Consider the following 24,132-nt stretch of genomic DNA (forward strand, 5'->3'; position numbering starts at 1 on the left):
CACAAAACCTGCATATTTAGGCTGAGGTCTTTTCTCAAACTGAAAACACTCAGAGGTAGACAGGCTCATAAACCAACTCCAGATATATTTATGATTAGGAAGCAGCATTATAACATGACTTTAAGCTCACAAGAGTCAATTGACCTTTAAAAATCTATTTCCTTCTTTCACAGTTTGAAAATCAGGTCCAGCATTAAACATGAATACCAACAACAACATAAAAGCAGAGCAGTGCAGAGGAAAAGGTGCGGAGTGGGAGGATTACTTACAACGATGTGTGCCGGTGATGGTGACCTGGCATCTTTAAGTGCTTGTCTACTCTGAAGACCTCCTGGTTGAACATCTAGCAGGGGCCATTTCATCTGTAGGTACTGAATGGCAGAAAGGAAACACAATGGAAAGAAAGAAAACAAAACATGTTAACAATGCAAAAAATCAAACCAAAAGGACAAAAACAGAGGAATCGACAACATTTCTTAAGAGGTGGTGTATGACTGCGTGAACTTAAAATACATGAGACGAGCAAATCAAAAAGTGAAGGCAGATGAGAGGATGGAGTGGCCTCGAGCATGCAAGGCTAACAAACAGACAGCTAATTACACTAACAGTAAAAACACAGTGCTGAACAATATATCAGAGTTTTGGGGATTATTGCAGTATCTGTAAACATAATATTTTATGTACAAATCTGTCACATATTTATCTTACAATATTCATATAAACAAAAAACGTTGCCCTTGTTCTGTTCAGTCCAGTCGCTTTCATGGTCAAAAAATATTAAAGGCACACCTTCTTCTCTTCAAGGAGATGTTAATAATTAGTAATAATATCTATTGTTCCACAGTATGACATTCTATCATACAGACATTATTATGCCATTATTTTGGCAACCTAAGGTACAGGTCAGATCTGTGAATACTAAGGCAACCCAACTTAGTTATTAAAACACCTATAATGAAGGAAATACAAAACTGTGGAACATTCCAGGCAAAGCAATAAAATCTCCATGGAGAAAAGCAGGTGGCTGACCTGTACAAAAAGTTGCACAGATAAAAGACAATATATACTCCAGCAAACAGTTATTTAATTTTGTGTTCAACTGCCCTCAGTTCTGTTGGTTCTCAAATGGTACAATGAAGTTACACAATTTTCCCTATTTTGGTAATTAATAGATCAACCTATTCTTTATGATCACTGTTAGACCACATGTGTCAATACTTTTTCAGTATTTATACAGCTCAAAAATGTTAACAGATAACAGATTTCTGACATTATGAATACTCTGAAGGGCCCATATTACACTATTTTTTGATTTCGCCATCACAAACATTCCTGGAATTGTGTTTTATTTGATTCACACATGTTTAACACACAAGCCCTGCATATTTAGGCTCTGTGAAACAGACAACACTCTTGTGATGTTATGTGGTAATACAGGAAATGCTCCAGTTGGTGTTTTTAAACTCCATACACCTTCACTAGAATCATAATAATAATTTCAGCCCTGGAATTTCCAATCTCTGTTAAACAAAAGCTGCTTCATGACTAATAAACAGGATTACTCAAACATGTGTGAATGAAACAAAACACAACTCCAGGTATGGTTTTGATAAGGTAACAACATTCTATGGCTTAAAGTTTACAAGAGTCAATTTTACGTAATATTGGACCTGTAAGTGCCGGTATGCCATGTGGACAGCCTGAGTCATGACCTAGTGTAACAAAGGTGTCTCGTTGGCCTTTTTATTGTGAACCATAAAGAGTTTGGAGCATGGTGCCCGTACACGCTCTTCTCCTCATCAATGATTGACCCGGGCCCTATCAGAGTGTCTCCCTGCCGTCTCGCTCACGGCCCACGGCAGCAGATAAGCTCAACCCGGGGTCATGAGAAACATATGTGTGTTATAAAAAAGGGTGGAGCCCTTCTGATCTGATGACGACGGCAAACCTGAATATTCTAGTTTTAAATGTAGTGTTTAAAAATCTGAAATGAGTTATTGTCACTTTGTTGACTGACCTCATACACTATTGATGGTTGACATGTCTTATCAATGTCACAGCCACCTTGTCTGAGGGAAAGGGGTCATTGCTCTTGCATTGTGTCAATAAGGTAAATGTAATTGAACAGCAAAAATGTAAAGAATACCATTTGGAAAACTATGGCTGAAGGTTGTGGAAAGGGCTAGGACTGAATAATTTGGGTAAAATATGTAAATGCTATTTTCCTGACAAGTTTTGTTGTTGCAATTTGTCCTTGAATGACAGGATTTTGTTCAAAGTTTACATTTTATACGTGTCCAGAAATAGTCAAAAAGTCTGAAGTATGGACTGATAAATACAAGAATCACATTTCAGAACACGTTTGTACAGACCTAAACTACAGGGACAGCAGTATGTAAGCAGGATAAGTCAGGATATTTTGTTGTTTAGCAGAAATTATGTTACAAAATTGCATAAATTTCAAACTGTGATTTTGATTCAATTGCGATTAATCACGCATAGTAACCCATAGCTATACGATCCATGAAAAGTGAAACATTCTGAACATTCTGAAACTGTACCTGTCTTGTATAACTATAGGGTTGTCATGTTATTATATACAAACCACAAGAGCCAAGCTAGCACCTTTGGTTAGATCAGCCCCAGACAGTGTGGTGATGTGGGCACATTAGATTCGATGTCTGGGTGACCGCTGGTTTGTATGCACGTCTATATGTGTGTATGTGTGTGTACGTGTACGTGTGTGAGTCCGTGCTGGTCCAGGAGGGAGAGTGTCGCGACCCCTCCACAGTCTTGCGTCTAAATCAGTGGTAATTAGCGGAGAGTTCACTGCGGGGTGCCTGCCAGTGAGAGACGCTGGAGGGAGTTATTGACTCCGTGTCCTCGGTTACAGCCCCTGCCCAGAAAAAAAAAACTGCTTTCTGCCTGCTCTTTCTCCACCACTACCACTCATTTATGACCCCAAGTCGGCTTTTACTGCTAAAAACCCAGTTTGTTTACGCTTGTTTGTATGTCCTCAGAGTGGAAAATGGAGAGGTTGTAAAAAAGTCCAGAATTGAGTTCATGTGGGTTTTTTATGGACCCCCCACGCTGGGTATTAATTGCCAAGAGAGGCGTGGCAGAGGAGGGAGAGAGGAGCGGGACAGGGTAGTACCACGGCTGCCATCAGTCTGATCATTCAAGACAAGTATGATAAGCTACAAGTGTGTAAATTTGGAGAGAGCTCAAATTAAACTTTGTGCTTCTCTTTTACCTTCTAGGCTTCATTAGAAACAAATATTCACAGGAATGCTAAATAAGAGCATTATTTATGGCAGAGATATTTGAACACAGCTGCTGTCAGAGGTCGAGGAGGTGCGCGTTGTGAGTAGGCAGTTAAGAAGCGTGAAGGTGACACCCATGATCGCTTACGGGGCAGGGGGACACTGAGGGGACTATAGGGGGACGCTGCCAGAACGCATGTCCTGACAAGAGGCTCCACTTCAGTCCTGCTATTCTCACACGCTAATCTCTACTGCAAGTTTTACAAGCATGCCAAGGAAAAAGGCGCCCTGGCTAGCACCCCAGCACCCTACTTATTATTGCCCCGCCTCTTCCTTGGCCTCCTTCCTTTCCTTTCTCACCGACCCCCACCCTGCCCAAGCCAAAGCAACCACCGACCCACCAACCCTGCTAACGGACACACCGCTTGGGCTTGAGTATAGGCCACGACCTTTGACCTCTCAGCGCTGCTCTCTAGCCCCTCCCTCTTTCCCACTGCACAGTCTGAAAACTCTGTAGCTATGTGGGGGCCCCGTGGGTAACTCAAGTACCCATTCCGATGTGACAAATTGCAGTTGAGTTCGGGGATAACTCTCTCTCTCTCTCTGCCCCCCTCCCACACACACAAACACTAAACATGCCCCTTTGACAGATCTCGCAGGGCTGTGCAGCAGACGGCTTCCTGCTCCCCTTTCTCCTCTTTCAGCGTCGTACCCCCACCCTCTCCTGCCCACCCCCCTCACCCCCGCACGTACTCCCCCCCACCACCCATCTCTCAGCGGGCCAGTCCCACAATGGGCGCTGAATGACTCAATTGTCTCTGATGAAGTGAAAGACAAGGCACTTCTCTTAATCCTAACACAGGATGAACTTACTCCAGCCGCCCTGATTCTATTAGGAGGCAGTTTATTATGATGTAAGTGGTCCTTACTTACATGTGGAGGGTTTTATGATGTGATTATGTAAAATAATGCTAAGCTTAAATGACTTTAGGATAATATCTAATTGAAAAAAATATATGGACAATGTGTGATTTGTTTTAAAGAGTTTTAAAGATTAGGTTTTCATAGCACATTTTAAACACCTCTACTAACATTACCTATTGAAAGAACAGAGAAATATCTGTTCCTAAACTAATAGAAGATTCCCATGCATTTCAGGAGGTGTTTTAAGAGGTCTAAACTACAGGTTTAGCAGGTTTTATACATAACAACCCACGGAGACAGGATCATTTGTTTTTGTTAACTAACTAGGGTTGAATGATTTTCAGAAAATGTAATCGAAATTTGTCTGACAAGTATTTAAAAAAAATATGCTTCTTTTCAATGTGCTCATTTCAAACACATTCAGGAGTATTGACATTTGAGCAAGAACTGGAACAAATTCTTATACATAGAATTAGCAAATAAAATGAGAAAACCTTTGTAATGGCAAGGTGAGTCGGTTGCTATGGAAATGTAAAAGATAAAAACAAGCCCCTCAACAATTGTTCTTAGCTATTTTTCTCTTTCTTGTGCACCTTTCCAAAGTTTAGGCCTGGCGTTGCCATGCAGGGCAGTGAGGCGCGTGTGACTGACTGCTGCGGCTCTCAGCTTTGGCATGTTATGAGCTGGAGTGTGTTAACCCAGATCCGCACTGACTGTCATCACAATGACAACAAGCCCGGGCCCTGCTCTGTGCGTCACCGCAAAGGAGAGAGAGAGGCCTCTGACAAAAGCAAGGGCACCAATGGGCTCACACATCCTCCTCGCATCACTGTGTTGTTACTAATTTAACATCAAAGTAACTTAGTCCAAAACAGTCCTTATTGGGATTGCTGCAAGCATCCGATTCTCCTGAAATAAACCATTTTTTTCCCATCAAACATTAACCAAACGTCAATACCTGCTATAGACAGGAAGAGGTGAAGTTGCCCTCATATATTTTTAGTGTGAATGACAGGAGAGGAAAACTGCTGGACTGTTTCTGCTTGTTTCTGGTCAGCTCCCAGCTCTTGCTCCTGGATCCAGCTCCATCTGATGTGTTCATCGCATGAGGCTGGGCGGCTGGAGAGGTGGCCAGCACACGGCTTGTCCATTTTGTTTTGGATTTAGAGCAGAGAGCTTTGAAGCAATCAAACAAGCAGGGACTGTGGTATGCCAACGTGGCTCCAATGCACTGGACAGATGATGATGGGACTATAGCGGCCATTCACTGCAGACATCAGCTACGCAACAAACAGCTTGGCTTCGGAGTTAGCATATGGAGGGAGGGTGCAGCTCCAGAGAATCCAGCCCATCTTTGGCCCATCTGTGGCTCCCTATCAAACGGACCATGTAGTTGTATGCATGCTGATTATACTTCTGACACACTTTTCAATAGGGATGAACGATTTGGGAAAAATATTGAATTGTGTTTTTTTTTAATGTAGCTTTGTGTAGTTTGGAGAGAGGGGAGGGGTGTGGGAGGGCTTGTTTTTGTTTGGGGTTTTTTAATGTGAAATTGGGGAAGAAAAAAATACCTATCTATATCTTGCAATTTATGTTTAAGTAATAGGTTTCAGTGGTTGCAACTTTTATGTTTATTTACATTTTAAACACACCCAGAGGAATTGACAAAAGACTGAAACTAATACAAGAATCAGTTCTTTATGCAGAATAAAACAGGATATTTTGTTGTTTGTAGAATAAATAATGGTACTTCAAAAATTGCAGCCATTGCAGTTTTTTTACATTGTGTCCCTGTAAATTGCAGTTTCAATTGCGATGAATCTTGTCGCCCTACTTTCTTCCATGCACCTCCACACCTGAACAACCGCTCACCCACTTTTCCAGGCACTCTTTGGCGGACAGGCCCAGCAGCTCCTCTGGGACAGTGCACAAAGATGGGATTGACAGCTTGCAGATTACACCAATCAGACCGTTACTATAAAGAGCTTTATTTAAGGCTCAAATGATCAAGGCTAGTAAGACGAACCGGCTCAGAGCTCTGCAAGGAAACTGCACCAGGCTTAAGTGATTAGTCTATCTGCGGTGATGACAAGTTTATCCCTTTAAAAACAAAAGCTAAACATATTGACTTAATCTGTTTTCACATGTTAACTTCAGGGGCAGAAGATAATGCTCACAAAAATGACACTACTGATTTGATCACGCAGGTCATTTGATATCAGTCTATGAGAAAACAATCCTCTGTATGCACGTATGTAAACTTTACAAAATTTTGTTTAAAAAAGTGCCCATAAACTAGGGCAACACTAGCAATCGCATAAGAGGCCATCATGATTGCTTTGGTTCTGCTATTGCACATTTTATGAGTAAATATTAAAGAAAAAACACCCCACCTGCTCAGATAGCCAGAGGCGTTTTGCAACCAGGAAAATAAAAGTGGGATGTGGAAAGGCCTGGGGTTTCTGTGCCCTGGGGCAGGAGGGTCCACTGGGCCCACATCTCCTCCTAAGCCAAGACCACTGGGGGTTTCCACCGGCCCCCACAGCAACGTGTACCTGCTCCCAAAGCTCACTTCCTCACCTGCTCAAGCCTTTACCAAGCACTGACATGTAAACCTCACTGCTTTTCTTACAGGAAAACTGCAGCTGACAATGTTTTTACAAGTAGAATCATCAGTTACTACAACTCACAAAGACTGATTATAGTTATAAAAAATTATATTTGATTATATTTATAAAAATATGTCTGATATTGTGATATAATGTGTCATCGGAAGTGGTCTGTGGTTGAAAAAGGGGCATTTCTGTAGACTTTTATCAGGTGTGTTCTGGAAGTGAGCTGGGCTGCCTTAAACACAGGTTCAAGTGAAAAGTATAGCCTTGCTTTGACACTGTTTACTTTGCAGGTGTGGACAAAGTGCTGTTCAAACACCAGCTGACTGACCGGAAAGTTTGGAGGGATTGCACAAGAAGAATGCAATACACAACAGATGAAATATGCTCTATAGTTCCTTCACGACTAAAAACTATGGAGAGTGCAGATTAATGGTGGACATATGGACATTGTTCCATCCAAAGAAATAAGGGGGAGACCAGAAACTTCTCCAGGAGCCTGCAGTGTGTGACTTGTCGCCCTCCCCCCTCACTGTCCCTTTCCCAGTGTCATTAGGAGTGTATCTTGGCTGCTCTATAAATAGTGGTGTAGGGTGAGGGCCAGCAGGAGCTGGCTAGTCTTCCATCAGAGCGCTAATGAACAGGCACTCTGGCACCTTTAGCATCCTGCTCGGAGGCAGAATGCCTCTGCTTTCAGGTCCCTGCCACTTCACACACGTGTGTTTGTGGCTCTTCCATCTCGCTGACACCTCCTTTTGCTGGCGTTTCTTTGACTCTGACACAAATATAACCTGGACTGTGATGAGCTTTCATAAGCCTCCACATTCACGGGCTGCAGGAGAGGGAGCCATGCAGCACTGAGAATTCTGGGTAAGGGAAATAAAATGTGCATCATAGTCACTTTCCAAACTTGTTAGAGCAAAGTATTTACAATGTTAGATGACTGTAAGAGCAACTATGTCCACAAAAAATGAATAAAACAATAATAGTAGAACTGGAGGAAGACTCCCAGCCCAGCAGAAGTAAACCGGAGCACTTCCTGGGTAAAGATCAGGTTGGACCACAGTGGCCCTCTGCAGCCCAGTGCAGGTGAATGTGCCGGGGCCTAACACCGAGCTAGGGCAGAGGGCGGAGAGAGGCCCCTGCTCTGCTCTCACCTTCACGAGGAGGAAACTGGGTGAGAGGGGCAAGGAGAGAGGGGCGAGGGGCGTGTAGAGAGGAGTTAAAAAGGTGAAGGCGGCTGCTGAGGTTTGCAGAGTAGAGAGAGAGAGCGATAGAGAGAGCGATAGAGAGAGAGAGCGCCCACGTCTGTGCTCCTCCACGCTGTATTTGGTATTGTGCTGGAGGAGAGCTGATTGCTGCCCTTGATGTTGGGTGTCTGGTTTTGTTCTGAGAGTTCACTATGAATTAGTTAAATGGTAGACTGGATATAAGAAAACTCTGAAACATGCCTCAGAGGGAGAGAATGTGTACTCTTTGGCTTCACAAAGACTTCCGATATTTCCGCGCCAACGCTTCAAACTATCACACAGTTCCACCTACACATCGTCATCAATCAGAGAGCATTATGTCGAAGCATCACAAACACACCAACAGGCAATTAATGTGCACAAAAGCTTCATAGGAACCAACAAACACTGAGCTTGCTCCACTTCTCTTTCTGACTTCACCACAGCACCTTGAAGCTGTGCAGACTCCATATTCATGAGGTCGACTCCCTGAGCATCGCTAAAGCCCGCGAATTTAAGGCTTTCACTCCCATCTCAAATATGGTTTCAGGTTATGGATTTAGCCCCCAACCAGGAGGCTAATTCACCTGTTCTATTGCAGGTTTAATTAGCTTTAACCTAAATTATTATGCTTGTTACAAAACATGTTATTTGCTATGATAATGTGAGTGAAGGAGGGGTGAAAATTCCCACACAAGCAATTACATGCACAGTGGCTCAGTGGGGTACTGCCGCTTTGCCACGATGCCTTAATGAATAAATAAGTAATAAGGGCTTGGTTACAGGAGCTCATTAAAATGTGGAGATGCTTCCGTGACAATAAGACCTGCGGAGGGTCAGGGGTGGCCCAGGACAGAGTGGGTGGCTAATGTGCCCCCCTCCTCAATCTCCTGTCTCCCTCACCCAGCCCTCACCTCCAGAGCACCCGAGAGCACCCTGAACCCTGCCTCACCTTACAGGCCTCTACCCCAGCACATACAAACAGGCGCGCACAAGCTAGCAGCGCGCGCACTTCTCTCACGGTTAATTAGCACTTAGCTCAATCACGTGCTGATGGGTCCATAAGAGAGCCCCCTCCCTCCTGCCCGCAACACAAACAGCCGCACACATGCCAATTATTGATGAATCTTTAATATGCCGTTTTACAAAGTCTCCATCTCATTTCCGACAACTGAGCGGGTGATTATCCACATGTGTGCTATAGAAACCAGGATGCTCCATACTATATAGAGAGTCTCATACACAAATATGCAAAGTGTGGATATAATGTTATTTTAGCATTTACAGAAAGTGTCCAGAGCCATTTGAAAAAGCACTTTTTTCTTTGGTTCAACCTGCCTCACATCTTTGCGAGTCTGTGCTAGTGTATAAAACCCCCGGACAAAAATCCCACGCCGTGATAACATGTCAATAATGAGCTGAGGCCATCTATTGATCAGCTTAATTTTGCATCTATTAGCTGGGGAACGGCTTGCTCCGGGGGCGAGGGGAGCCAGGCGCTAACACGCACCGACAGGCTGGATGGAGATCATTACAACTGATGTTCACACACACGCTGTGATTGACATGGAGATAAGGCAGGAGAGAGAGCGCCTCGCACGCCTCCCTGCGCACTAAGCTAATGATACACCAAACGTGTGCTGCTGTGTGTGCGGCTGTGCGGGCATGAACGCGCCCGAGACAGCGTCTATCTAGAAAGAGAGCTGGAGCGGGGTAAAAAGAGAAAAAAGAGGAGAAGAAAAGCAGACCGTACGCCTTTGCTAATTGGCTCAGTCAGACAGGGAAGCTCATAAAAGGCAAGAAAGTATTTAGTGGAGCACCTCAGCTTTCTGGATGGCCTTATCAAGCCTGTGCCATTTAAATGCAGCTGACGACAACACAGAGGAGCCCGGCTTTGACCCACGATGCATGGTTTCATCTGATAATTCCTTCATTTAAGAACTGCATTTGCATACAAAACTTAGCGTGGGCGTTCATTAGAAGATGCCTCCATGATTGTAAGCTTCACTCGCCTTGTGCCAACAACACACCAGCAAAAAGAGCGGAAAAGAGGGCAAAAAGCAGGTCTTTCTCCAGCTTTGATCGACTGCCTTTTTTCTACCATTTTGAGCCGAGACACCGAAGATGGATCCATGCAAAGAGGGCACGCAGGAAGCTACGTGGTGCGCTTGCCCTTTGCTCCTCCTCGCTCACCTATCCGCCATCACCACAGGTCGGCCCAGCATTGATGCAACCGGCTGCAATACAAGATGCTGTGGGAGAATGAGAGAACCGCTACTGCTTTTACTACATAGAAATATACTTGTTTGCACCATCTGTATGTTGAAGACTAAAAGGGAGGGGGGCTGTTGTGAGTCTACTGTACAACCCGGGTCAGAGGCACACACACCTAAACCACCAAATGTGTGTTTTTGTCAGCTGAGGGATGCAGAGGAGGGAACGAGGGAGCAGCGAGGAGGAAGGGAGGGAGGGATAGAGAGGTGAGCGAGTGAGAGGGGGAGGAGGAAAAAAAGCCCTCAGCCAAGCCATCAAGTTGAACATTGAACTTCACAGTAGTAGCTGCCTTTCTATGCCTCTCCTTTTGATGTTACCTCCAAAGCAAAGGATCAAAGGCTTGGAGTGTGGCGTGGGGAAGTCCCAAGCTCTTAGCCTGCCAGCCGGTGATATATGCAAAAGTCTACGCCAAAAGAGAGAGAGAGAGAGAGAGTGGGTCAAAAACCAGGAAAGAGGGAGAGAGAGGGATGGTAAGCTCGAATGGAATGTGGCTAAATAGCTTTGTGTGTAATGAACGACAAGGGGATGACGCAATGTGTCAGTGAGGCTTGATCGTTTGCATACGGCTCGTGAGAGGGAAACTACAAAAATGGCTGCCCATTGTCAGACAGAAGTGAAAGTGAAAACACATGGCTGAAATGTCCTATAAACGGGCACTATACAGTATCCTTTAAAGAGTGACAGTGACATATTGCCTTCACAAAAATCAAGTTATTTTGATATTAATGTAAATTTACTAAATTACTAGCTGAATAATTGCAGTGATTCAGCATTAGCAGCATTATCATATTGGTGGTTAGATGTTAGATCTTTGCTTGACGGCTGATTCTAACCATAACAATGATCAAAATGATAATGATATTTTACTGTATTTGAATGTAATGCTAGTTTAACATATTTTAATAATAAGTAGAGATTGTAAGTAGTTGTACCAATCATAGTTTTTGTAGGTTTGCCATAAACTTCCTTCAGCATGGTAGTAGTTTTTGTTGCCATCACACATTTCCCCCTCTGCCCCCACCTCCATCCCCCTCCTCCACCTCACACCAAGCCAGCGCTCTACAACATCAAGGGCTTTCGAGTCTGTGTCGTCTATATACACAGTGGCCCGTTAAAGTGAGTACTACAGTAAACACGCGCGCCACACATGAAATCCTGTCCGTCCCTCCCCGCGCCCGGCGTCATAAACAAACACTGGACATTCACACACGCTGTAGGCTCAGCTGGGCCAAAGTGCGGAGCGGAGGTGTGCTAAAATTGACAAATATCTATGAGACAAAAACACGCACACACACTCACACACACCCTCTCCCCAAGGCTCTGGGATTAAGAGGTCCAGCTGGCTGACAGCAAGCTCTTCCTTCCCACGTATCCCGTCGATCTGCCCCCACACCTCCCCCGCCGCCCCCGCCCCAGCTCCACTTCCACAGCCCCTCCCACCTCTCCAGTGTGCGCCCAGTGCTGCCAGCCTGCCCAGTGGAGTTTGCGGAGAGGATGCCAAGAAGACACACCTGTATTTGACATGGACTGGCCCAGAGCGACTAGAGCTGCAAAACGTTAACAGTAGGTGCGGATTGCAAACAGACTATTACTGAGTGTCAGAATAAAGTTACTGCAGTAATAAAATAATGTTGACCGAAATCCATATTCAGTTATCAGTATTTGAATTTCAGTTTGTTTACATTAGATTTGTGATGGTCAGTTGTCACGCCAATGTAGTGGATATTTGCTTTGAATATCGATTTAATATGAACCGAAATATCGTGATGTCGTCAAACTTCTCAAAATAATATCGGGGGCTGTCACAATATATTGAATCATAAGCTTCTTTGCTTAAATGTTGGACAGTTAACAATGGAGGAAACTACATAGGCCATCCTCTTTTGTTCCATGTCAACGCAGACGAAATGACTGTTATATAGAACTTTAGAATTTTTATTTTTTGGACTATGACACTAATATAATAGCCCCAAAGGCCTGTCAATGCTTTTTAAAAAGAAAAAGTAGCATTTCTTCAATTCTGTTAGCAACTCCACACAATAATAGCATCCCTAGTTTTGGATAAAGTAAAAGTCATACTGGAATTTTTGTTGAAGACTTGGGCTACGTTCAGACTGCAGGGCTTAATGCTCAATTCCGATTTTTTTGTGAAAGCCGAAGTTTTTGCGAGGTTGTTCACATTTCCAATTAAATGCGACTTGTCTGTGACTTCAGTGTGAACGGTAAACAGCCCGCATGCGCACTGGAGGACACGATGACGTCAACCCCATGCGTCAACCGCAGCGAGCGTGCTCTGTGTTTACGGAAGTTGTCCAAATATGGTCGCGAGCATTGAGCACCCGGCGATTTTACAGTTCCGGTTTCCGCCTGCTTCAGCGCAGAATAGTGACGTTTGTCGCTTGTTAATGACGTGTAGGTCGGATGGATGCGCTTTGGCCATTCAGACTGAAGTCGCATGTCAAAAGATCGGATATGTATTGGATTCAGGACCACATATCCATGTGGCCTGGGTCGCATTTGAAAAATTCGGATCTGTGCCGTTCAGACTGTCATTAAAAGATCGGATACAGGTCACATAGAAGCCAAAAAATCGGATTTGGGTCACTTCAAGCTGCAGTCTGAACGCAGCCTTACAGACCCTGACTGTGATTCTGTTATAAATAAGTAAAAAGTAAAACTCAACCAAGTTCAAATTTTACACTGAAAAAAAAAGAAGTCTCTGGAACTCTGTACAAGACCACCCCAATCACCCCGCCCCCCCCCAACCCCATCCCTCACCCCCACTCCTGAGCAGCTGCCAGGTCACTTTACCAACGTCTGCAAGAAAATATGCACCCGGGTGTTGTTGGAGCGTTATATCATTTTGTCGACAGAGAAGTATGCGCAGGAATAGAAGCGTGGCGTTGCAACATGCGCGTTGGCTAAAAGTATAGATTATATGGGAATAGGCTGAGCACATGGATAGAATGTGTCGCCATTGAGAATCTGGACAATGGTGAGGAGGTAACTATAACCCTAGCCTTGTCTAAAGCAGGCCCAGTATATAGTATTATATAGGTTTTGTTGGTTCGCTATAGACAGAATTTAGCAAATAAAAATCTGGGGTAATAAGAATGAAACAGAAGACTTCAACCAGTTATGAGGGTGACAGTGTCTAGTTTGTTGACAGTGAGAATTAATTTACATTCACATAGGTCAGCATGGAATTTGAACCTTCCACCTCATTGTGTAATACTCTACCATCATAAATTAGACACAAGAAAGGAAAAATAAACTGTGAAATATTCAGATGTGCACATTCTCCGTTGTCCACAATGACCATCTCGATGCATTTTCAGTCAGTATTTTGTCTACTACTTACACTGGCAGGAAGGTCCAGGCCAAGGAAGGGAAACATAAATTCCGACTTGTTACCTCGAGCCAGGAGTGAGTGACAAGCGTAATGTTGAGAAAAGATGGAAGGGCATGATTTGGGTGAAGTTTGGTGAAAAACAAGGGCAGAAGGCACCCTCTGATTTAGGCTGTGATCACGACCAGAGGAGGTTAAAGCCAGGCTCGGGGGCTGCCTTACCCCAATGAAATCTAATGAGAACCCAGTGAAATCTTCACTGCTATTGGCCCTGATATCGCCAACACGGGCACAACCTCACTGCATATTGGACACGGAGCGAAAGTAGGATGGAAAAAGTAAAAAAAAAAGAAAGACACAGGGCAGGGGTGTTAGGTGGAGAATAAGAATCAGGGAGTGAGAAATTGAGAAGCGAGAGAGCACCAGAAAGAAGAGAAGGGAAAAAAAAACTCCCAATGATGACACGTAAGTGCAAAGCGCGATTAAGGATTTACTTTCAAAAGGACTCCCATTGATCTTTTTTGATAGACCTGCGATAAATCAAACCGGATTGACTCGCATGAGAACCAGGCCTAATCCTTTAGTCAGATCCAGGAGAACTCCAACCAAACCAGCTGTTAATTTAGGCTTTACAAGATAAAGCGGGAGAGATCCAACCTGATGTACCCTAGGGCAGGGGCTTACATCATCTCTGTAAAGCAATCAACTTATTGCCAGTTTGGAGAGGTAATCAGAGCGCATGGTGAGAGAGGAGGGAAGGCTGAGGGGGCGAGAGAGAAAACAGCAAGAATGTGTGGAGAGAGACGAGACCACTTGGAATGAGGAAACAAACTGTGCATGCTGAGCAGACAGGCCCGCACCTCACTTTACTTGACATTACATACAATAAAGAGGGCTGTGATGACAAGGGCCACAGGCATGGGCAATATATAAACAAACCAGTCATTCTGTAATATGCTTGTTGCTGCGGGATTTAGTTTAATCACAAAGCTGTTTTATATTAAGGTAAAGTATTAAACTCTATTTTCTATTACTTTAAGGTATTATTAACCAGAGGAAGTCAACGTCCACCACTAAATTCTAATTTAATCAAAGTATATACTTACTCAAGAAAATATTGTAGAGGTGAATTTACTTTCCTGGAGAACATTCAATTATCAGTTATTCAAATCTGGGTATTTTCCACCTAACTGTTGTGCCCATGTTGTGGTCCGTGCTAAGTTGACAGCAGAGCAGAGCCCCCCACCTCCCCCCTCCTCCTGTGCCTGCCCCACACACCACCCTGTAATTTCCCTGCGGGCTGGTCCAGGCCTCGTCCCCATCCCCAGTGGCCAGTGCCACCTCAGCCCTGTCCTGCCAGCGGCGTTGTGGCTGCTCCTGTCTCCAGCATAGTAATTAAAATGGTTATTTTTGTTTGGGCCAACAAGAGGGATTTTTCTGAGTGCAGGGCGGAAGTATTGCAAGAGAAGCCGCACTGAGTAAATGATGTCTTTTTAAGTAGTAAAGTCTGTGCTGTTTCTGTGGGTGAATAGAAAGGGCAGTCCAGGTAGTTTGGGTTTCTCCTCCTGTGTGACACTGTGGTGGACTAGCCCTGCTTACTCATTAGTACCATCTCCATTGTCTTTAATGTCCTGTTTACAACCAAAACAACCAGATCAGCACTAAATCCAATAACAGTCTGTGCAGGGCCCTTCACGGTGGACCAGCAGACACAGGCCTTGTAATCTCTGGACACTGTCCAAGTGAAAAGCAAACCAAGATCGTCTAAACAAAACCACATAGAAACTGGAGCTAAAACAGCAGCTCAGATACACAGCCTTTGTTACACTGGCTGCACACAGGGATCACTTCGACCTCTGCATCACCAAATTGACTAAGGCTTCATAAATTGGGCTTTGACACACTTTCTTCATGTGTCACTGTACGCACACAAACACGGGAGGCATCCATGTAAAAGACACTGTCACTTAAGCTTGGCTCACTATGCTATCTTTAGCAGCTGGGCTAAACAGTTAACACTGCACCACCACCCCTTCCCATCGCCCTGACCAGACTAGCCTAACTTCAAATAAGACAGCCTGCTCTGGCCACGGCTACCCACTGGCACCTCCCTCTACGACCACAAGGTCACACGTTTAATTACACAGAAAGTGGTAATCTCAGCAGACAGATGGTTAGCAGGCCGCCTCTCAATTACTTTATGCCCAATTGAATCATTTCTGATGTTATTTGCTTAATTCTAACCACAAACACTGGATTTGTGCTCAAAATGGGGCGAGGGCAGGTTTTAAAAGGTCGGGGACACTGAGTCTTGTCTCTTGTAACTGTTCCCATCAAAAAGGCGTGAAGAACACAAGCACATGACCGTTAACATTTGGACGACCGGGAGGTTTAATGCAGCAGTGATCAGTGCCAGTAAAAACAACACCCTCACTTTTCTCCAAACTGGTACAGAACATTGGCTCTGTGTGGGAACAGCCAGCTCCCGGCAGCCCAGTAGAGGAAACCACATGACATGGCCAATTTAGAACCTGAAGAAAGTGTCTGTCTCCCAAAGAAAGACTTCTCCTAGTTGTTTGCTGCAGTAAAGGAACTAGTTTGTCAGTGAGTAGCATCCTGGCTGGCTTGACTTCTTTTGCTTGAATGGCAAGTGTAAGTTCTCATCTCAGCATCCGCCCTCGCCAATGCCTCATTTTTCCTGCCAGTGGCTTCTGTGAACAATTAGAGGTCGACTTTCCCGGCGTTCTAGACCACAGCATCTCAATCTCTGACCAGAAAATTCTGACAGTAAAGCTAAATGTCCAATAGTGTCTGTCCTCTTTATGCTCAAAGATGACTCCAGCAACTTACTCACTGCTGGCATGTTTGACCAAATGTTTCACATGATAGTGAAACCAAATGACATTAAATTAAATGCTGTCTACTGTCGTTATCATCAAGGAATAACATTTGTTGTAGGACATTTCTTGGACCAAAAGGTAGTTCCTAACAAAATATGCTTTGGCTTGGTTATATAGTCCCTGAGGTGACTGGTTGATGAGGACATTCACTTCCATTCCCCTATGTCTATTTAAGTGTCATATTACACTCCAATGCTCTGTTATTGTTGGGAAGCCCTATATAAGCTATTTGTGTAAATCCACAACTTGAATCAGCTTGTTGGACATCAAAACAACCTCATCCATGAAGTACATGACAGTTGTAGCCAGCAACATTTGTCCTACTGGTGACTGTAATTAGACTGGCAGATCTCCACTAACTGGGAACAGTTGTGTGGAGAGGCACGTCCACTGGTGTAAAATGATCCGGGAGCATATAGAAAACTTCCACACGTTTTTCTCTTTCTGTCAGAGAAAGGAATTCCACTGGCCTATAGACAGCAGTTGTTCTCCCACGAGGCTGAAGGCTGCATCTGGGAAGAAGGAGAAGTGAACGGGAGAACAGGAGATGATGACTGCATACTATATTGACAGAGCTGGAGATTTTGAAACTGGAACGATTGAAAGTCATCCCAAAGCAGCAAAAGAGAGAGACAAGCTTGGAGGGCTCACAGAAATAACTCCAGAATACTCATATCTAGAAAACAGGGAGGTTTCCTGTCCCACTGCTGCTGTGCGACTAGGGAGGACCACTGCACTGTGTCCTTCAGCACTGGGAGTTTCAGTCAGCCTGACATGACCATAGAGGTTTGTAAGAGGAATGTACTGCATCATTATACTTTTACACAATCATTAAAAGCACTACATAAAACTGCTGAAAGAGCTGAGTTCCAAATAATTGTGAAATTCTGACCTAATTTTGGGAAGATGTCATTTGAAGAATGTGTTTACAAATTTCCACCCCCTTTAAAACACCATGTCCTAGAGCATTGTAATACAAGCCCAGTGATATTCAGGGGTTTCAGCTTCCTGTTATATGCAATGTTTTCCCCATTCAAAACATATAATATTTTAATTTAAATTGTTAATATTTTAATTGTTAATCACTATGACAAGTGACCCAAATATTTTGAAATCCACGAATAACCTCAAATAAACCTTGTATTTCAGTCACACACTTACAGTATAGTCCCTAATTGTGATTTTCGACTATATTAAAATGAGAAAATGTTACATATCTTGAGGTAGTACATCAGAGCAGACATCTTTGAATAGTCTTGAATACATAACATGTACCAGCTCTTATCCATAGCACCGCCTTGAGTCCTTTCTTTCCGCTCAGCAGTAGTGAACCTAAGCTGGGCCTGTGTCCCTAAGGCCCACACTTGACCATGGGCCCTGCGCTCTTTCTCTCTCCCCACCCAGCTGCCGCTCCAACAGGCAGTATCCGCAACGCCGGCACCTGTCACTGACAAGCCTCGGCATTCACACCGACTTTGGTTTCCTGAGGCCTGCTCCCTGCCAGTCAGGTGACAAATACTAACACACACTTAGTGCACAAACACACACGCACACCAGCGGGCCAAATCGAGTCAACCAAGAGGCTCTTAAGAATGATCCCAGCCACTTGAACAATCCAGCATCGTACAGTAGTGAGAGAGAGAGAAGTCTGATAGCAGCCCTGATTCAGGCTCTGGTTTAGAACTTCCCTCTCCTCCTCTCACAACCCCGACCACGCGCTAACCACTGTTTTTGCATACCGCCGCGCTTGTGTAACCGTTGAGTGGTTTTGCTCCAACGAGACAAAGGCGGTGTAACAGACTAAGCAAAGAGGCAAGCCATCTAACGTCAAAGCAAAGAGTTGATAAACACAAATACAAGATACACACACAGACACTCACGGCATTGAGTAACAGTTGTGCGTTTTATGACAACAGACGGAGAGAAAATAGGGTGAAATTGCCAGTTGCCGAGACAAACATGGCGGGTGTCAAATGCTAAGACTTCTCCATGAAGGCTGTCGCTGTCCTGAGCAGACTTGGTGCTCAAAGTAAACATCGCCATCCACAATGTAATTTTAACTTCGCTAAAAGTTCTCTGAGTTCAGCCAGAGTGACAAGTCAAGCTGGGTCAACACATGAATAAGCCTTGTGTAGTATGGACCAAATGAATAAATTGGATTCACTGATAAATGGCATATAAATAGAGAACAGAGCGACTGCAAAATGTGTTTGTTTATCAAACCAATGTAATTTCAGTTGGACCTGTGCAGAGAACATGACACTGCAAACTGACCAATGATGCTACACAAAACATATATTGATTTAGCTTTTATGAATGTGCAAAACTGGAATCACATTATTTTAAACTTTCTTGTATTTTAAATTTTTTTGGCTAGAGATTACATTTACAATTTGATCACAATTCATGTAAAGGTAATTGCTTCTTCTGAGAGTTCCCACTTCACTGTGATTGGTTGAAACCATCTGTCAATCAATCAGAGCACTAACTAATAGGTGGGAAACGTATCTGTGTTTGAGCAGACAGCTGAATTAAACAGACAATTACTGAATCATGATACACGAATTTCACCAACATCCCAAATAAGATCATGATTTGACTTTTAAAACCGTATCGCCCAGCCCTAGTATGAACACATCTCTAACACTGGTTTATTGTGGCCACAACTGCTACAAGTTCTAAAAAAAATCTTTCTTTAACTTGGGGGAAGTGTGGTGATGACAAACCTGAGTAGTTTTTAGGACAGTTGCAGTCATGGCGCCCAGCAGACCACAGCCATGTTTCCATAGCTCATTTGCACAGCCACTCCGCTCCCCCGAGCTCACTGCATCTTTTTGTCATTCCCCTGTCTAAGGTCCATTTGTTTTGCTCACTGGGATGGGTCAGGAGAGAGGCAAGGTCTGTACAAACTGCTCTACAAGCAAAGTACGCCTTCACGGGCAAGCCAAAAAGACAAAACCAACACGCATCTACTCTCCCGCCTGACTAATGTGGCCTGACACTCGTACATCACCCGCAAATTGGCCAAATGAATTAACCACGGCCCCTGCTTAGCTTTACGGGCTTTAAATGGATTTTCTCCTCTCCAGGTCTGTCCAATAATTGCATTTATCCATCTTGTTGAAGCCAGGTTTACACACTCGCAAAGATCATGCCAATCCCCCGGATACATTTTCCGCTCCAGTGGCGGGAGCAGCAGAGATTTGTCATCGGATCATAACAGCTAATTCAAACAACAATTAACTTGACGCCGCCGTATGGTGATGCTGGGAGATTCTTGACAGGCGGACAGACCAATGAGGTGGCTCCTATCTCCTCATCAGTCAGGCTAACACTTCTCACAGTGGGCTAAATTGGGCGATGTAACAGTTTGTATCTATCTTCCGAACCTGCAGGTTAAAGCAACAAACGGCCACAGTTGGAGCGTTGACTTTTTATTGTTCTGACAGAGAAAGAGGCGGGCGAGTCGGGGTGAAAGCATGGCTGTGAACTCCAGCATCAGCGGGGGTCATCTCCACACTTGTGAATGTTTGAACAGAAGTGCATTAGACGCTGGGGGGGCTCGAAGGACAATTCAGCTATGTAAACACGCAGAGACTTCCTTCTCCGCCTGAGCTGAGATGGGCCACTGTTTAAACCGCACACACAGCATTCCAGTGTCCAGCTGCTGCATCCTCTGGCCATAAGAGCAGGAGAGATACAGGAGTCAGGGGCCAGGGTCATCACACACTCAAAAGGCCTTTATGGACCATCCACAAGCAACACTGAGCACTAACTCATACACCATTTCTTAACTAGCAATCCAACTGAAAATGTGTAAAGGTTTATTATGTTGAAGCATTACAGTTACACCCATTATCTAGTCACAAATGGTCCAAGACATCAAGGGCATCTGGTCCAAAGCCAATACCAAATTATTACAAGTTTGTGTGCCCTGTTGGTGAATGGAAAATACTGTATATTTATTTTGAAATTCAGACACTATTTTAATAATGCATGGAAAGGAATGTGCTAAAATGTTCCTGTAAATGCCTTGGTTGAGGTTAAAGCCTAGCACTAAATGTGAATGGACCATAAAATTAACCACAAAAGGGAAGAAATATTGCTTTATACTCTTGCTTCAGAGAAATACATTTGACTTTTTGTTTCTTCATGTTTAATAGTTTTAGACAATATAATGGACATGGATGCATATCTCTGAAATAACAACTGCGGTAATATTATGACATTTTCTATGTACTGTATCTCCTATGTCTACAATAAGGCCCCACTAAGAATGGTAATAGTGAATATGTCCTTAGAAAGAAAGGCCTCTTCCTAAAATCTCAACCCCCTCAAATGACAACTCACTGCATTTATCTTTATTGACATATGAAATATGCAAAGTGTGGTGGGCCATAAAGATAAAGGGGACAATAAAGAAGAGATTACACATGTCCTGGTTCTAAAGGGCAGAGTGACGTGCATCACATGACGACACCCAGGCTCATCTTAACTTTCATAATGACCAGACACATTTCAGCCACCTTTGCTTGTACTAAAAAGTTGGAAATATTCAATCATCGAAACAATCGCAAACTATTCTTCATAATATTGATTTAAGACCTTGTTCATTCATTTTGCTTTTTCCATTTGCAATCTTTCACCAAATCCCAAACAGAGACTACAACAGAGCAAGCCCACTTTTTAAGGAACTAGATTGCATTGTTTTCCAACACAAGAGCATCATCCTGTTCTCTCTACCAGTTCATTTGGATCAACTATGTGTCTCTGTGTCTGTCTGTCCCATTGGCCTGGATGGTGAAGGCCGCTCATTTCACCTCAGGACAGTTGTCCAAACAAGACCCACCATTGGTTGTGACCCCTCGGGGAGGAAAAGCCAATTGACAATTCACTCAGAGCTGCGAGTCAATTTGTTCACTTTTGGAATTGACCCTGAACACGGCTGACACGAAGGCCCCTTACTCGAGCCAGACTGCTGTGATGCCGTTAGTAACATGCCAAACAATGTGCACGCATGTTTGTAGAGCACAAATCCAAAGCTTATTGCAAATGGAAAATGAAAACGAATTTTGAACACACTGCCATTATTAACACTCTATTCACCACTACCTGCACAATGGTGGACAATTGGATCGGCAGTGCCAGGCCATGTGGGGATGTGACAATCTGTCCACATGAAATGTTATCTAGCGCCGTACACACGCTGACAGCTGTCTCTTAACAAGAAGCGCATTATGATTGTGAGTAAATAGGTTTCTAACAGCTGGTTAAAGAGCTAACATGGGAATTTACTTAATCTGTTTTGGCACTGGAATTGGTTCATCAACCGAAAAAAAACAAGAACTCAAATCTGACGCAGGGCTAAAGGAGGTTACATTTTATTAGCCTTGTGCATTTTCTAAGTAATCTCGCCAACATTTCTAAATCCGAGCTTAAGCTGTAGATTAGTAGATGAATTTGTTTCTGCCTCCCTTCACCTTTCGCGGGCAGTTATGATTCCAGCACCTTTAAGACAAACAGGCACGCCATCACCTCATTATCGCTAAGGCTTCCTCTACGCGCCCGCTCCTCGTGGCTTATCCGGCTACAATTAAAAGTTTAATTAGCAGATCAAAAATATGCAGGCTGGAGTTTTATTGCCGTAAACTCTAAGCATTATGTGTTTAGCGCATACAAAGTGTTCGTATTGGACCCCATTTCTCCAAAGATTATCTACGTCTCCCTTGACTACATTAAGATAGGGAAAGAAAACAGGGCTGCCGAAAAACCGCATAATATACTGAACGTGTTGGCGGTAATACAATTCATGTATAATAACAATGGAAAGTGCTGGATGTATGCTAAATTTGAGCTATATTGTCATGGCTGATGTTGCATTGTTGCGTTAGCTAAAATTAGCATTTTACGTAGCATATAGTAAGAATGAGGGCTTCATCCTAACCATAAAAAGCCATACCCAGGTGTTCGCCGCACACTAGCATCACTACTCATTATTTCCCCCAACATGATCATTAAGTGCTATGATGGCAGTGAGCTATAAGGGAAAAAAGAAAAAGATACACTCCAGCACTCCATATCAGTTGTTTAGAGGGGGGTCTTAACAAAAAGCATGTCAGCACTGGCGAACTTTGACCCTTTCCAAACGCGCTCTGCAATCCAAACAGACCCGGGATTCCTTCCTCTAGCGTCACTCGCACCCTGAGCATTTAAGGGCACATATTTCTGATGACGAGCAGGGTGGGAGGCACGGCTTGGAACGTGACCAGAGTATATAGGTTGAACATGGAGGGGAGGGGGCCAACAACCACACGCAAGAAACTTTCTCCCATTTTTTTTTTTTTTTTTTTACTGGAAGATAAATGTGAAGCCTTGGGGCACTATTGTTTGGACATCTAACCAGGAACTGTGGCTGCTCTCATTGCCCTGGCATTAACAGCAATTATGCGCTCTATTCAGACGGCTTTTGTGTGTCCGACCCTAGGCCCCCTCTCCGCTGGGCCCCCCCAACCCTTACCCCAGCCACTCCACACACAGTTCCCGCTTCTCTCTCTCGTTCCTTCTCTCTCTATCTCTCTCCCCCCTCCCTCCCTCCCTCTCACACGACTACCGCTAAACTCTATTGGGCTACTGCAGCTCTCAGCTCCCATTATGAATGAACTTAGAGAAATATGCAGATTCACACAAGGGGGAAAAGAGGAAGTGTACATGCCACAAGTATTTCTGGTGATACCTCGGCAGGCCTATTAATGTTTCCTACTCAGCATGGGGGCATTCACTTCTCCAAAATACAGTCATTTTGCAATTACAAGCTATTTTGAAGATAATTGGTCAATCAATTTTAGTTGGTAAATCTAAATTTTTGTGTCTTATCTGGGTTCAAAAACGACCAGCATTTCTCCAAACTATCTTTCAATTTATTTTGCTGTCATAATTTTCTAGATCAAACAGAAGTCAAATGTATAACTATTTGATTTTCTACACAAAGACATGTGACATAAGCTTTCTTCTCCAAACATTTTGATACAATCATTTCAGTTACATGTTGGAGCTTCCTCATGGCCCTGCAGCACAGTGAGCCTATATCTAACAGATGACAAAAGTTGCATTCCAGATGTACAGTGCTATCTTTGTGTGCACACTCTATAGAAAGGCATGGGAGAAAAGAAGGAGCAGGGAGGGAGGGCGGGCGCTGGGAGATGGCGCTGGGGGGGTTACACTAAGGGTTGGGGGGCCGCGGCTGTGGTGAGGCGGGGGGCACCAGAGCACAGCTGCTAAACTAATGCCTTTTCCCCTTTTCTTCACGTGGAGGGAGAGAAGCACAGAGTGGTGGTGGCTCACTGACAGACACAGGGAATGCAAAAAATAAACTCCATGAGAATGCTGTCAAAATTAGCTTTCACGTTAGCTGTTGTTGAATTAAAAACACTGACGAGATAATTAAAACAAGGTGTAGCTCCAAAGCAGAGCTGACTCCAGCAGCTACACCCATAGCTCCCTCCTCCACCAGGGAAAGACTATTCCCTTTGCACGAGTTAAAAATCTGATTAGAAACACACCCCCAAACTCTTTTTTTTC

The 24,132-nt window shown here is 43.9% G+C and overlaps 1 protein-coding gene across 21 annotated transcripts in view; it reads right to left on the bottom strand.

The window, feature by feature from the left end:
- tcf7l2 (transcription factor 7 like 2) overlaps window positions 1-24,132 on the bottom strand; it is a 90,027-nt gene that overhangs the window by 60,669 nt on the left and 5,226 nt on the right. For all 21 annotated transcript variants that reach the window (XM_055150099.1, XM_055150096.1, XM_055150095.1 and 18 more), the window contains exon 4: window positions 270-371. In XM_055150099.1, coding sequence (XP_055006074.1) covers window positions 270-371 — 102 coding nt within the window. The remainder of the gene's footprint in view (window positions 1-269; window positions 372-24,132) is intronic.

This window comes from Boleophthalmus pectinirostris, unplaced genomic scaffold (assembly GCF_026225935.1).
Source record: "Boleophthalmus pectinirostris isolate CB_2022bp ecotype Guang Dong unplaced genomic scaffold, ASM2622593v1 HiC_scaffold_14, whole genome shotgun sequence".
Classification (NCBI taxonomy): domain Eukaryota; kingdom Metazoa; phylum Chordata; class Actinopteri; order Gobiiformes; family Gobiidae; genus Boleophthalmus; species Boleophthalmus pectinirostris.